This window comes from Chiloscyllium plagiosum, unplaced genomic scaffold (assembly GCF_037043375.1).
Source record: "Chiloscyllium plagiosum isolate Xiang-an unplaced genomic scaffold, Cpla_swu_hap1 HiC_scaffold_6, whole genome shotgun sequence".
Lineage (NCBI taxonomy): Eukaryota > Metazoa > Chordata > Chondrichthyes > Orectolobiformes > Hemiscylliidae > Chiloscyllium > Chiloscyllium plagiosum.
The window spans coordinates 20,457,901-20,474,398 of NW_028270144.1; the positions used below are offsets into that span (position 1 = coordinate 20,457,901).

Here is a 16,498-nt window from a genome sequence, read left to right on the forward strand (position 1 = left end):
TAACTGGTGCATGCTGCATGAGTGTATTTATATAGTTCACCCTTATTATGCAGTCTGCCTGTTAAATGCAGCTTTTGTGTTAAGATATGGATTAGCGAAGGGTTAATTGAATGGAAGAACAGGTTTGAAGGACTGAATAGACTCCTGTCCCCATCATGCGGAATGCAAACATTTCACTTTACTTAGCAGGAGAAGCTAAACTGTGAGGAAGACCAGTTGGAGCAAGGTTGTTCTTCCCAATATTTATCTTTCACTCAACATCAGGTTCTTGTGTCATGATCCAATGCCTGTCTGTGGGATCATACTGTGCACATATCTGCTGTTTCCTACCGTACAATAGTGACTACAGCTCAGAAATTCTTTATTGGCTGTAAAGCACATTAGGGTGTCCTGTGGTCATGAAAGACACTATTTTAATGTGTTTTATTTTGAAATAACTGGATAGAATCCCCAAAGGATGGGAGGAGACTCGAGCACTGCATCCCATCAAGCACTCCACTTAGTACAATCAGGCGAGGTTTAAATCCTAGAAAGCCCCAGTTGCATCAATTTACAGATAGATGAGATTGGTTAAAGGTGCCCCTTTAATGTTTTCACTCTGCTGTTTGCTTTTCACTCCCAATATTCTCTGTTCTATAACTGACGCTGCACTATGGTTTCAGGAGCATTTTTTACTGCAGCCTCATTCATCAGGGGGATGATTGGGTCTATGTCAACTGCCTGACTTAAACCCGCCATGTGATTCTCAAACAAACTCTTTAACCCAATAGCTTTGAACCAATTTTGTACCTTTTGATGGATTCCTCAAAACATCAAACATCCGCACACACTGTTGATTAAAACTTGGGTCAGGTTTAAAGCCCAGACCCAACTAGGCATGTATCCAAGGAGCAGGAAAAATTGGGAGCAATGACCATCATCACATTTGGCCTGCATCTGATACATCCAAGCTAACCACAAAGTATGAATGGGATTACAATTATCACCACTGTATTAAACCAGTAATACTAGAAGCCTCATCACCATTAAATGGGCAACATTGCTGCGCCAAAACATAGAATACAATCTCTGATCCTCAATGATATACCAGAACAACAGCTGACAAATGCCCATCCTTTTACAAAACCCATATGTGAATCAGTATTGTATTCACTACTGCCCTCCCAAAGGGGGTCAAAGTTCATGAGTTTCTGTAGGATGAAAAATGCCAGCTTTCGCCAATTAGCAGACATCCTCTGTCCTAATATTAACTGTTTTTCATACATTAAAGATCACTTCCTGTTTTTCACCAGCCTGCAAGACACAATCTGTGTAACTGCACAGTTTATCCAGTCTCCAATCACTGCACATGGGCAGTGTGACTCACCCAACTGCATTCACACATTCCTGGAATGTGACTATAAATACTTTATGCATTTACATTTCCCTAAAATTTCCAGGCAAGGCAATGCAACACATCTGAATCTAGTTCTGGCAATTGGAATGAGTGAGGGATTGAGGAAGAAGGCAAGAAGGATAATTTCTTTCCATGTCACAAGTGCTTAATGCAATAAATCACCTGATTCCAAGCAAAACTAAACAATCTCTTTTTCTATTAAAATAAATCCTCTACAAAATGTGAACCACAGGACTAAAGGGAAATTATTGTTTTTGCATTTCAATGGACGTAATAAATAGGAGCCTGCTCCTCCATTTAACAAGGTTACGGCTGATCTGGATATGGCTTTAACTCCACTATCCTATCCCCTTAACTCTGATTCACGTCAATCAAAAATCTGTCTAATGTGGCCATGAATATATTCAACGATCCAGCCTCCATTGCTCTCTGTGGAAGAGAATTCCATGGTGCGCGAAGAGAAGAAATTCCTCCTCATCTGCATCTTAAAATGGAAGGCTCCTCATCTTTAAACTTTAGCTCCAAGGTCTAGATTCCCCCAAGGGGGAAACACCTTTTCAGCATCTACCTACCTCAAGCCTAGTCTGAAACTTAAGTTTTCAAAAGATCTTCAATGCACATCAACTCAACCTGCTCAACCTTTCCCTCATAACAAAACACCTGCGTCCCAGAGATCAGCCTAGGGGACCTTCCCAAAAATGCTTCCACTGCAATTATATCCTCCCCTACATAAGGAGCCAGAATCTGTCCACACATATCCTACAAAAAGAATGGGGTTTGGTTAGCTCAATTGGCTGGACGGCTTTTTTAACAATGCAGAGCCACATCAATAATGTGGGTTCAATTCCTGCACACCAGCTGAAGGACTGCTATCACAGATACCACAAAGGACTGTGGTGACCCTCAGGTTAAACCACCACCAGTTATCTCTCTAATGTGAGACCAGTCCAATGGCCCAGTCAGAATATAGTTTCTTTGTTTTATCTTACAAGAGGAATGGTATGATATACTTCTGTTGTAAACACTTGGGACACTGAAATTTGTTCCCTGTGCAGAGTTAACAGGTATGAAATTAACCTAAATAGTATCATGGACGTGCACTGGAGATCTGTTTTACACTGCACTTAGCAATCTTTCTGTCGAGTTGAATTGGGAAGAGTGTGGTTTTTGACTGACTGTTGACACACCCTCGCCTATCAAGGTCTCTTAGCAAGATGGAACTGATTTTACAACTTACTGCCAGAAAATGCCAGTTCTATAACTGCTAGTACTTGAAATGTAACTCAGTTCTTTAAAGCAGAAATATTTCTGATTTGATAAGATAAATTTAAATTTGATTAAAAATCCTATATTCAGAATGTTTTCTAGAATTGGAACTTGTTTTAAATCAGGAACTTTAATTTTCCACTCTTTGATGCAAGATTGGCTGCGCTTTCCAGATCATCCTGCAATAAGGTTAGTTTGGGGACCTGTATTATATGCAACGATGATCATTCTATTAGGTAAGAAAGAGTATAATCATTTTCAACATAAATGAAGAGTTTTAAATAAATTTTCATGAACCTCTTACTTTCAATACTAGTGGGGAATATGATTTTGGCAGGACTCAACTCTGTCAGGATTAGTGTAACGAGACTTATAAACTATTGTTCAATTTCACTCAACACTCACTAAATACTACACAGTATTAAGCTACACAAGTTATCAAGTCACTTATTAAAGATGTGTGTACCTATACGTTTATATTGGCAAAGACACTCAAAAAAAGGTACACAGAATTGCAGACTTCAATCCTTTCAGGATCTCCAACCATTGCTGTACAAACCTAGACCTACCTCAGTCCTTTCTAAATAGTTAACTTCACAAAAATTACATAAAATAAGTTTATCAGAAAGAACAAGCCACTGGACTAACATCAATCAATTTTGCCTGAAACGTCGGTTCTCCTGCTCCTCGGATGCTGTCTGACCTGCTGTGCTTTTCCAGCACCATGCTCTCGACTAACATCAATCAATGCTATGCACCCACCATGCTTTCCGATTAAACTGAACATCCATTATCATTAGCTTTATTTCGAACTTGGAATATGAAGGCAATTATTTGACAGCTGAATATCCCACAGTTATCAATCCCTCACAGTCTAAAATATAACTGAGGTCCTGCCTATTTGTGTTATTCCCATCTAACATTATGTTGCTGCCTGGAAAAAGAAACAGAAGGAACGTTTCAAGTCTGATCTGACTTCTCTTCAGAACTCTTCAGTTCTGAAGAGTTACATCTGACTGGAAGTGTTCATTCTGTTACTCACTCCACAAACGTTGCCACACCTGCTGAGTTTCTCCAGGATGTTTCGGATTTTATTTCAGATTTCCAACATCTGCAGTATTTTGCTTTTCTAATCTTGCAGGTTATGCCCAATGCTACGCAATGCACGTCATTGCACTTACTGGATAACAAGTGGATACCAGCAAGTGACAAACAACACCATAACTTTAAGTTGCTGCTAGGCTTCACCCTAGTTATAAATTCCAAAGATGGATTTATCATGATTGGTACCTGGCTCCTCACAATACGGATCAAGAGCTTACAATTTTTGTATTGATTTAACATTTGACAGTCCAATATTTGCCCATGGCTTAACAACTTAACTAAACTGCTTTTTAAAAAACATAGTTAAAAGTTGAGCTTCAGCTCTTTTAAACTTTTCTTGCAACTTCTTAAATATTTCTGTAAACAATAACATATAATCCACTTCCAATGTGACTTTTGAACATTAATCCCTGCCATGATTTTAAGATGTTGTATTTCATTATAAATGAATACTAGACAGTCAAAATCCACTGCAATCTCATCAGTGGCAGCTGGCACAGAGATGCCACTCTGTTAATCAGAGAAAACTGAGATGTTATAAAAGTGTTTACTGTCTCTATGCCTGGATAAATAGTGATGATAGCTTTAGGACTGCAATCAACTGGCTGCATACCATTGATCAGAGAATGGACAAGGTCAGAAGACTGTGAAAAATTGCTAACATGTGATGATACCATGTTCACTCACTGGACTGCTCTCATCAGGGTCACTGAAGCTAATGGAACTGTCCTCCTCCAGTTCCTCCTCTAACTGCAGGCTCCCTAACGAAAAGGTCTTTCGAGGCAATGGTGAGGAGTTTACAGCAATAGGGTTCCCCATTACCAGTGGGTGGCTGAGTGACTGAATTTCCTCTGAGTCTGAGTCGCTTGATTCTGTCCCACTGCTGGTGGAACCGTCCATCACCTGACTCCCCACCCCGTGGTCCACAAGGCCAGCTGGGAATAGCCTCTGGATTGGTGGACTTGGCTTTGTTAACGCAGTAGGGAAAAGGCTGTTGGCGACAGACCTACCCTCTGAATGTTGCACTCTAGGTGAGCAGAGTCTGCGCTGGCTACCTGCCCTATATTGGTTCACTGGAGTAGAGGCCATATGGCTGAGGATAAATGGATCAGTGTCTGATCTGTTTCGGTTGCTGTAAACCCTTGGTCTATGTTCTGGGCTTAAAATAGGGGAATAGCTGTTATAATCACGGTGGCTGTGTAAATGGCTATCTGTATTTTCTGGTCTATATCTACAGTGGCCATTCTGTATAATAGAGCTCTTGGATCCTGCCTTGTTAACACTGACATTGGGACTGGACCCTTTAGGGGACAAACCTATTGGAGAAGTTGAAGGACTACAACGTTCTGATCCTCGAAATACCTCACGAAGCAAAGAGCTGTGTCTGGGCATTGGGGGTGTCCTCTTATTGCAGAAGGACAACTGGGCCAGTTCCTCATCCATCAACTCTTCCCTTATATGGAGTGGAGAACCCGCAAATCGGAAATCGGGAGAGCCTCTATATCTACGGCGAGGCACATTTTCATCCGTTTCCACAAAGTATTCACTGCTGCTAAACTCATCCTCATAATTGTCATTTGTTTTTGACCGTGACCTGTTGATCCACCCTCTGATCAAGTCATGCTCACTATCTATATCACTGCAGTCAATGTAAGGAATGGAAGAACTGCTCCCACAAGTAGCTCGAGATGCTGGACCTGCATTCTGGTGTTCTCGTTGGGCCTTCGGCTGGTGAACATTGTCCCTCACGGCGTCCTCCTGTCTGTCCCTCCTGGGGCTGCCTGATGGTGACGCACTCTTCCGCTCCACCCTGTCTTCATCGGTTGTCTGGGAGATTCCCAGATCCTTCCTCTGGCTAGGAGACGGTGCTCCTGTCGATGCTGACCGCTCTCCAAAAGAAAGACTACCACTCTGAAAAGACAAGAGACATCTTGGGAAACGAGTAATCGGCAAAAATACTTCAGCTCAATTCTTACTCTCAAAACCCTCAGTGTTTTCCTTCCCCCTAGTTTTGAAAGAACACAAGACAAAGGTAGCCAATCTGATCAAGATACTATTCAATACAATTACAGCTAACCTTCGGCTTCAATCCCACTTTCCTGCTCACTCTCCACATCCCAGCATTCCCTGGAAACCAATATCTCTCCACCCCTCCAGCCTTGAATATGTTTAACAATGGAGTATCCATCATCCTCTGTGGTTAGAGTTTCAAAAATTCAAAGGTCTCTGATGAAATAATTCCACATCTCAGTCGGAAATGATCTGCCCCTAATCCTGAGAAGCGATGAACACTTGCTAAGGAATGTAACGTATGTTTCTGTACCTCATTCTGTCTCATGTGAGATCCTTAGGAGAAAGTGAGGACTACAGATGCTGGAGATCAGGGTCGAGAGTGTGGTGCTGGAAAAACACAGCATGTCAGGCAGCATCTGAGGAGCAGGAGAATTGACGTTTCGGACATAAACCCCTTACATCTGTCAACCCTGTGCTCCTGATGAAGGGTTTAGGCCCGAAACATTAATTCTCCTGCTCTTCGCATGCTGCCTGACCTGCACCACACTCCCAACTCATGCAAGATCCTTGCTGTCTAAGGATTACTTAGTCGTGGGCGACAGCAGAATGTCACTATGGGATATGGCAGGTCCTTAAAACTACCACGGCCACTACATGGAATGAACCTATTCTGTTGATGTTATTCAACAGTACATTGTAGCTAGGTAAAAACAATGACTGCAGATGCTGGAAACCAGATTCTGGATCAGTGGTGCTGGAAGAGCACAGCAATTTAGGCAGCATCGGAGGAGCTTCGAAATCGACGTTTCGGGCAAAAGCCCTTCATCAGGAATAAAGGCAGAGAGCCTGAAGCGTGGAGAGATAAGCTAGAGGAGGGTGGGGGTGGGGATAGAGTAGCATAGAGTACAATAGGTCAGTGGGGGAGGAGATGAAGGTGATAGGTCAGGGAGGAGAGGGTGGAGTGGATAGGTGGAAAAGGAGCTGGGCAGGTCGGACAAGTCAAGGGGACAGTTTTGCTGGAGGTTAGAAACTAGGATGAGGTGGGGGAAGGGGAAATGAGGAAGCTGTTGAAATCCACATTGATGCCCTGGGGTTGAAGTGTTCCGAGGCGGAAGATGAGGCGTTCTTCTTCCATGCGTCTGGTGGTGAGGGAGCGGCGGTGGAGGAGGCCCAGCACCTCCATATCCTCGGCAGAGTGGGAGGGGGAGTTGAAATGTTGAGCCACAGGGCGGTTAGGTTGATTGGTGCGGGTGTCTCGGAGATGTTCCCTAAAGCGCTCTGCTAGGAGGCGCCCAGTCTCCCCAATGTAGAGGAGACCGCATCGGGAGCAACGGATACAATAAATGATATTAGTGGATGTGCAGGTAAAACTTTGATGGATGTGGAAGGCTCCTTTAGGGCCTTGGATGGAGGTGAAGGAGGAGGTGTGGGCACAGGCTTTACAGTTCCTGCGGTGGCAGGGGAAGGTGCCAGGATGGGAGCGTGGGTTGTAGGGGGGCGTGGACCTGACCAGGTAGTCACGGAGGGAACAGTCTTTGCGGAAGGCGGAGAGGGGTGGGGAGGGAAATATATCCCTGGTGGTGGGGTCTGTTTGGAGGTGGCGGAAATGTCGGCGGATGATTTGGTTTATGCAAAGGTTGGTAGGGTGGAAGGTGAGCACCAGGGGCGTTCTGTCCTTGTTGCGGTTGGAGGGGTTGGGTCTGAGGGCGGAGGTGCGGGATGTGGACGAGATGCGTTGGAGGGCATCTTTAACCACGTGGGAAGGGAAATTGCGGTCTCTAAAGAAGGAGGCCATCTCCTTCTTTAGAGACCACACCAGATGGCCTCCTTCTTTAGAGACCACACCAGATGGCCTCCTTCTTTAGAGACCACACCAGATGGCCTCCTTCTTTAGAGACCGCAATTTCCCTTCCCACGTGGTTAAAGATGCCCTCCAACGCATCTTGTCCACATCCCGCACCTCCGCCCTCAGACCCAACCCCTCCAACCGCAACAAAGGCAGAACGCCCCTGGTGCTCACCTTCCACCCTACCCACCTTCGCATAAACCAAATCATCCGCCGACATTTCCGCCACCTCCAAACAGACCCCACCACCAGGGATATATTTCCCTCCCCACCCCCCTCCGCCTTCCGCAAAGACTGTTCCCTCCGTGACTACCTGGTCAGGTCCACGCCCCCCCACTGACCTATTGTACTCTATGCTACTCTTTCCCCCCCCTACCCTCCTCTAGCTTATCTCTCCACGCTTCAGGCTCTCTGCCTTTATTCCTGATGAAGGGCTTTTGCCCGAAACGTCGAAGCTCCTCGGATGCTGCCTGAAGTACATTGTAGCTATCTAGCCAATGAGTGAATCAACAGTTCTTCATATCCCATCCACCGCTCCTTCATCCCACCACCCACCACCCACCATCCCCGCCCCACTGCAATACCTTGCTTAAATAATTATTACTCTCAAGTCAGTTCTGACATTGAAATTGTTCGCCCAATATCAACACTTGTGCCTTTCAACATGATAAAGGCAGGAATGACCAGTGACTCTCAGACCCAAGCTTTAACTGAGGCCAAAGCCAGTGAACTCAGCACAGCCCAGGAATGAAAGTTCTCTGCTCCAACTGCTCAGTTCATTTCTCATTTGGCCTTCTGTCCGTTAGGAATCAAGCAACAGAAATGAACCAAGAGAAAGAATTGATCTTAATGTTTTTTGCAAAGTCTGTTGGCTTTTATAACTCTTCAATGTCAGCAATACACAATGATCTTGAGTCTACCCAAAGACACCTCGTTTGGATTTGAACTCAATTCAGAAACTTTCCATCTCACTGACAGAAACTTTCATCTGAGTAGCAGATCAATTCACAATATTCAATTAATCTCCCTGCTCTTCCTCCATTATCCTCCAACGGTTCTTTAAAACAGACACTTTACAACACTGGCATCCTACTGCACCCTGAAGTAAGCTACCAAACATGTAGCACTGTGATCACCACCACCAGCTTTTACCTTCATAACACCACCTGTCTCTGATCCTACCTCGGCTCATTTGACACTGAAACCCTCGTTACTACCTTTGTTACCTTCAGTCATGATTATTCCAATGCTCCACTGCCTACTCTTTCAGTGCACCATTCTAAATTTCACCTTGGCCCAAACTCTGCTGCCTATGCCCTATTTTGTACCAAGTCTTAGTCACCTTCAACCCTGTGCTCCTTGACGTACATGGGTTCCCAGTTTGGCAATGCCCCAACTTTAAGATGCTCATCATTGTTTTCAAATGTTTATTTGGCATTGCCCTTTTCTTCACCTCCTCCTTGCAGTCAGACCTCCAAAATCACTTCCGTCCTTCAATTCTGACCTCTGGCCCAGCTACACCATGGGAAGACCTGCCTTACACAGCTTTGGGTCTAAGCTCTAGAATTCCACCCCAAAACTCCTCGACCTCTTTCACCAAATCTAAATGCTCTTTCAAATATAATTCTTTGACCTGTCCTAATACCTTAGTATCAGGCTCAGTCTCAATGTTTGTCTGATTATGCTCCTCTGAAGTACCTCAGCATTAAAGGCGCTACACAAATGCAAGTGATTGTTGACCTCGCCCCCAATACTCCCACCATAAGGAGCCACATGGCTAGCGATGGGTACTTGATTGTTTTTCTCCACCTCACTCCCCCTAACTCACATTTATAAAGCTTGAAGTCAGCATTGGCTGGAGATTGAACTGGAAGATGGATGCGAGATCCAGTTCCATATAGGTTGGTATATGAATAGGAAGGGTTTGGAGGGATACCAGCCGGGTGCTGGCAGGTGGGACTAGATTGCGTTGGGATATCTGGTCAGCATGGACGGGTTGGACCAAAGGGTCTGATTCCATGATGTACATCTCTATGACTCTAGTGGGCGGCATGGTGGCACAGTGGTTAGCACTGCTGCCTCACAGCGCCAGAGACCCGGGTTCAATTTCCGCCTCAGGCGACTGACTCTGTGGAGTTTGCACGTTCTCCCTGTGTCTGCGTGGGTTTCCTCTGGGTGCTCCGGTTTCCTCCCACAGTCCAAAGATGTGCAGGTCAGGTGAACTGGCCATGCTAAATTGCCCGTAGTGTTAGGTAAGGGGTATGGGTGGGTTGCTTCGGCGGGGCGGTGTGGACTTGTTGGGCCGAAGGACCTGTTTCCACACTGTAAGTAATCTAATCTAATCTAGTGTAATCAATAAATAAAACTCTCTGAGCAAACTTTCCTGGGAAAAAAAAATCATTTGGCACAAGTTTAATACATCGAATCTAGCCCCCTCAGGACTGAAATTGTGGACATTTACAGACTTTGGGTCATGTGGCGGCACGACACCTCAGTGGTTAGCACTGTTGCCTCACAGCGCCAGGGATCTGGGTTTGATTTCTCAGGCAACTGTCTGTGTGGAGTTTGCACATTCTCCCTGTGTCTGCGTGGCTTTCCTCTGGGTGCTCCAGTTTCCTCCCACAGTACACAGATGTGCAGGTTAGGTGGATTGGCCATGCTAAATTGCCCATTATTTCTGGGACTGTACAGGCTGGGTTGATTAGCCATGGGAAATGCAGGTTACAGGGATTGGGTAGGGGGATGGGTGTGGGTGGAATGCTCTTTAGATGGTCAGTGTGGACTTGATGGGCCGAATGGCATGCTTCCATACTGTAGGGATTCTATGGTTCTGGCTGTGGGCAATTCAGGTCAAGGCACATGGAGTGAGGTCAAGGGTCTCTTCAAGTACGAGACAGACTGGTGGGTGAAGCATTGGAGCCAGCAACTAGTGTGGAACCACTCTGCATTAACGTAGTGCCTAGCAGAATTGTTCAGGCCAAGTTTTTTTTCATTCAATTAAAACTGAAGCATGGAAAAACTTTAACATGTCCAATTTTTGGATACTGCCATTTTTAGGATAGCTAGATTTATGGGACTCTTCCTACATTCTCAAAAAAACTAAAGTAAGTTTGATATTTTCAAACATTGCACACAAGATTTTTTTTTGACAAGAGCTACGAGTGATTTATCACTTCACACAAATAAGCAAAGCTCAAAGGTTACAGGAAGAAAACACTGAATGGGAAGCCACTTGTCCTTTTGTGCTGACTCTTTGAAAGGGCTTTCGAATTAGTTTCACTCTCTTTCCGCCACAGCTCTGTAATTTCTTCCATTTCAAGTATTTATCCAATGCCCTTTGGAAGTTACGAGTGAATCTGCTTCCACCCTGTCCTTGCAGGTAGTACATTTCTAATCATAAAGTCTCTCGGCCTTTGAGCCAATTAGCTTAAATCTGGCTACTAACTCTTCTGCCGATGTAAACACATTTCTCCATATTTTACATGCTTTTCAAGTGATAATGTTAAAATCAGATTGTTATTTGTCTGCTAGATTGCTCCACGTTTTGTGTCAGAACTGACCATCCCATAATCACAGCACATTCCTCCAATTATATCATGAACATTTGAGTAGCTCAATGGAAGTTCTTTTTAAAAATAGTTCTCCACTGCAACAAACATCTCTTGTAGACAATACTCTTGATTTACTGACTTGTTTTGGCACCAGTGATGAATGTTCAGGCAAACTTTGGATGGATCGCATTTTACTATGTTTCCTGAAAATGAAATAAAGGATAAGATGAGTATGCAGCAGTATTAGTGACAATGATTAATCTGAATAGTGACTCACTTCCACACACACCCCAGAAATATGTCTTGGTGACAGGCGTAAACTTCAACGCATAAAGCCTTGTGCAAAAATCACCACTCCCTGCAACGTAAGTTTCGGTTTGAGAGATTCCTGTGTGTCCATGCGCTGCTGGCATTCCCGTGGTTGAGCAGTGGAGTAACAGAGAGATAAGGGACAACTGGACATCAATAAACAGATAAGAGAAGGAGAAAGGAACATAGATTAAGATTAAGGAAGAGCAAAAGAGAAGAGAAGGGAAAAACAGAGATGGGTACAGTTCTGTGTCAGTAGCACAACTGGCCTCTTTCCCTCAGTATTTTAATGAACATTAAGGAAATAAGAAATTGGAAATATTCGGCCACCCTAGCCTTTTTCAATATTCAATAAGATCGTGGCTGATCTTCTGCCTCAAATCCATTTGCCATTGATTCCCCATATCCCATCATTCACTTAATGTAGAAAAATCAATCTCAGTCTTGAATATTCTCAATGACTGAGGATCCACAGCTCTGGGGAAGAGAATTCCAAAGATTCACAATTGCTCTGAGATTGGTTGGAAGGCAGATTACAAGTGGGAATACTCTGATACATCCACACTCTGATACTGATCCCTAAATTGCCAGCTGTAATGACTTAAATGTCTCATTAGCTTGTCTCGTCAATCAAGTAGTTATTCATCATTTGTTGTTGATTCTAAAAGCTTATTCTTTTTGTTGATTATGCATTAGATTATTGAACAATGAACAGTGACTGGTGATCTTTCTGCATCAGTTCACCATGAGAAACTTACTTAAGCACTTCTGCACACAAAAGACGTTGCATTGGTTCCAAATTGCAACAAAGGCATCCAATGCAAAAGTAATAGAGAAAACATTTGCCAGGTCAAATAGCATGCATAAAGTGAATAATTTGCATTTATATACTGCCATTAGGCAATAAAGCATTACAGGTGAGATTTTAAACAAGATTTGAAATTAAAAGATGTGGTAGAGCTGTTCAGGAGGATTTAAACTAGTTGGGGGGGTGGGACCCAGGGAGATAGTGAGGAAAGAGATCAATCTGAGACTGGTACAGTTGAGAACAGAAGTGAGTCAAACAGTCAGGGCAGGCAGGGACAAGGTAGGACTAATAAATTAAACTGCATTTATTTCAATGCAAGAGGCCTAACAGGGAAGGCAGATGAACGCAGGACATGGTTAGGAACATGGGACTGGGATATCATAGCAATTACAGAAATATGGCTCAGTGATGGACAGGACTGGCAGCTTAATGTTCCAGGATACAAATGCTGCAGGAAGGATAGAAAGGGAAGCAAGAGAGGAGGGGGAGTGGCGTTTTTGATAAGGGATAGCATTACAGCTGTGCTGAGGGAGGATATTCCTCGAAATACATCCAGGGAAGTTATTTGGGTGGAACTGTGAAATAAGAAAGAGATGATCACCTTATTGGGATTGTATGATAGACTCCTTAATAGTTAGCAGAAAATTAAGAAACAAATTTGTACGGAGGTTTCAGTTATCTGTAAAATGAATAGGGTGGTAATGGTAGGGGATTTTAACTTTCCAAACATAGACTGGGACTAACTTAGTGTTAAGGGTTTAGATGGAGAGGAATTTGTTAAGTGTGTACAAGAAAACTGTCTGATTCAGTATGTGGATGTACCTACTAGAGAAGGCGCAAAACCTGACCTACTCTTGGGAAATAAGGCAGGGCAGGTGACTGAGGTGTCAGTTGGGGAGCACTTTGGGGCCAGCGACCATAATTCTACTAGTTTTAAAATAGTAATGGAAAAGGATAGACCAGATCTAACAGTTGAAGTTCCAATTTGGAAGTAGACTAATTTTGACAGTATTAGGCAAGAACTTTCAAAATTCTGGATTAGTGGTGCTGGAAGAGCACAGCAGTTCAGGCAGCATCCGAGGAGCAGTAAAATCGGATGCTGCCTGAACTGCTGTGCTCTTCCAGCACCACTAATCCAGAATTTGGTTTCCAGCATCTGCAGTCATTGTTTTTACCTAAGAACTTTCAAAAGCTGATTGGGGCAGATGTTCACAGGTAAAAGGACAACTGGAAAATTGGAAGCCTTTAGAAATGAGATAACAAGAGTCCAGAGACAGTATCTCCATGTGAGGGTGAAAGGAAAGGCTGGTAGGTGTAGGGAATGCTGGATGACTAAAGAAATTGAGGGTTTGGTTAAGAAAAACAAGGAAGCATATGTCAGGTATAGACAGGAGAGATCAAGTGAATCCTTAGAAGAGTATAAAGGCAGTAGCAGTATACTTAAGAGGGAAATCAGGAGGGCAAAAAGGGGACATGAGATACCTTTGGCAAATAGAGTTAAGGAGAATCCATACAGAGGAGGAAGTGCTGGATGTCTTGAAATGTATAAAGGTGGATAAATCCCCAGGACCTGATCAGGTCTTACCCTAGAACTCTGTGGAAAGCGAGGCAAGGGATTCCTGGGGCCTCTTGCTGCGATATTTGTATAATTGATTGTCACAGGTGAGGTGCCAGAAGACTGGAGCTTGGCTAACGTGGTACCATTATTTAAGAAAGGTGGGACGGACAAGCCAGGGAACTATAGACCAGTGAGCCTGACGTTGGTGATGGGCAAGTTGTTGGAGGGAATCCTGAGGGACAGGATTCACATGTATTTAGAAAAGCAAGAACTGTTTAGGTATAGTTAACATGGCTTTGTGCATGGGAAATTATGTCTCATGAACCTGATTGAGCTTTTGAAGAAGTAACAAAGAGGATTGATGAGGGCAGGGCAGTCGACGTGATCTATATGGACTTCAGTAAGGCGTTCGACAAGGTTCCCTTTGGGAGATTGGTTAGCAAGGTTAGATCACATGGAATACAGGGAGAATTACCCATTTGGATACAGAACTAGCTCGAAGGTAGAAGAGAGAGGGTGGTAGTGGAGGGTTGTTTTTCAGACTAGAGGCCTGTGACCAGTGGAGTGCCACAAGGATTGGTGCTGGGTTCACTACTTTTCATCATTTATATAAATGTTTTGGATATGAACATAGAAGATATAGTTAGTAAGTTTGCAGATGACACCAAAATTGGAGGTGTAGTGGACAGCGAAGAAGATTACCTCAGATTGCAATGGAATCTTGACCAGAAGAGCCAATGGGCTGAGGAGTGGAAGAAGGAGTTTAATTTAGATTATTGCAAGATGCTGCATTTTGGGAAAGCAAATCTTAGCAGGACTTATATACTTACTGGTAAGGTCCAAGGGAGTGTTGCTGAACAAAGAGACCTTGGAGTGCAGGTTCATAGCTCCTTGAAAGTAGAGTCGCAGGTAGAAAGGATAGTGAAGAATGCATTTGGAATGCTTTCTTTTATTGGTCAGAGTATTGAGTATAGGTGTTGGGAGATCATGTTGCAGCTGTACAGGACGTTGGTTCGGCCACTTTTGGAATATTGCATGCAATTCTGGTCTCTTTCCTATTGGAAAGATGTTGTGAAACTTAAAAGGGTTCAGTAAAGATTTACAAGGATATTGCCAGGGTTGGAGGATTTGAGCTATAGGGAGAGGGGGAATAGGCTGGGGCTGTTTTCCCTGGAGTGTCGGAGGTTGAGGGGTGACTTCACAGAGGTGTATAAAATCATGAGGGGCATGGATAGGGTAAATGGACAAAGACTTTACCCTGGGGTGGGAGAGTCCAGAATTAGAGGGCATAGATTTAGGGCGAGAGGGGAAAGATTTAAAATTTACCTAAGGGGCAACTTTTTCATGCAGAGGGTGGTATATGTATGGAATGAGCTGCCAGAGGAAGTGGTGGAGGCTGGTACAATTGCAACATTTAAGAGGCATTTGGATGGGTATATGAATAGGAAGGGTTTGGAGGGATAGAGGCCGGGTGCTGGCAGGTGGGACTAGATTGGGTTGGGATATCTGGTCGACATGGGCGAGTTGGAATGAAGGGTCTGTTTCTGTGCTATACATCTCTATGACTCTATAAATGACAGACATTAGAAGACTAAAGACTTGGCCAGACAGGTAGTGCTATGGAGCATCTGTAAAGGAGGAAAGAGAGAAATGGAGAGGATTGGGGAGGTAATTTCAGAGTTGAATTCTACAGCCTCGGCACCTGAAAGCATTAGGTATCACTGAGAGACTGCAGGGATTAGGAGAGGCAGAGGTCTCAGAAAGTACCAGTAAGATACAAAGAGGAGAAAATCACTGCTTAACTTTGATTGATACCCAAGATTTTAATTCAGTTTTTCTCACACCTTAGTTGCTGCCTGATATCTTGCAGTATCTGCAGTATTTTTCTTTTGGCAACAGCAAATTATTTTACTAGTTTCACTGATCTTTTGTCCTGACTTTGCTGGTCCTGACAGGATATGGGCACATGAGTGAAAGGAACAATGGTAGAACAGATAAAAACATATTTACCTTTCAAACTGTGTCTTTTTGTATCCTCCTTCTTTAACATAATCCAGGAGCTGCTTTTGAGTTCTTCCACTGGAATAAAGAAAAAGCTTACTCGCAAGATTGTGTTCTTCCTGTGACCCTGGAACTCAAGTGAGGCCTGTGTGGAGGAGAGTAGGCCCAGTGTTGGCCTGGAATGGAGACAGACTGGGACAGTGGCTGAGGGCCAATGTGTACCCGGGTGGTGGCAGCGGCCGGACAGTGATCAGTAGTGAAGGATGGTGAGGGGCCGGACAGCGGGCAGTGGTGAAGGATGGCGAGGGGGTGGACAGTGGTCACTGGTGAAGGATGTTGGCAGCGGCCGGACAGCGGTCAGTGGCTGGCAGTAAAGGATGGCGAGGGGATGGTGGGTCTTAGCCCAGAACAGGTGCAAGTGAAAGTGTGCCCAGTGCAGGTGGATGTGGCTCCTCCTGGGGAAGCCCAGTTTGGAGCCATCTGCAGGCCCTTAGCTCAAGAAAGGAGTGTAATGTTTGACATTTCAACTTTATTTCTCTAATTTTCTACCAAGACGTCTGTCGTGCTGAACTTTTTAAAACTTATTCCTTTATAACTATGTGCCCTTCTTTGAAATAATGATGTGGGATCTTTTACGTTTATCTGA

At 44.1% G+C, this 16,498-nt stretch overlaps 1 protein-coding gene across 2 annotated transcripts in view; it reads right to left on the reverse strand.

The window, feature by feature from the left end:
• LOC122550504 (FERM, ARHGEF and pleckstrin domain-containing protein 1-like) overlaps window positions 1-16,498 on the reverse strand; it is a 317,640-nt gene that overhangs the window by 92,425 nt on the left and 208,717 nt on the right. For both annotated transcript variants that reach the window (XM_043691327.2, XM_043691326.2), the window contains exons 11-13: window positions 15,862-15,930; window positions 11,316-11,379; window positions 5,464-5,677 (exon numbers count right to left, since the gene is read on the reverse strand). In XM_043691327.2, coding sequence (XP_043547262.1) covers window positions 5,464-5,677; window positions 11,316-11,379; window positions 15,862-15,930 — 347 coding nt within the window. The remainder of the gene's footprint in view (window positions 1-5,463; window positions 5,678-11,315; window positions 11,380-15,861; window positions 15,931-16,498) is intronic.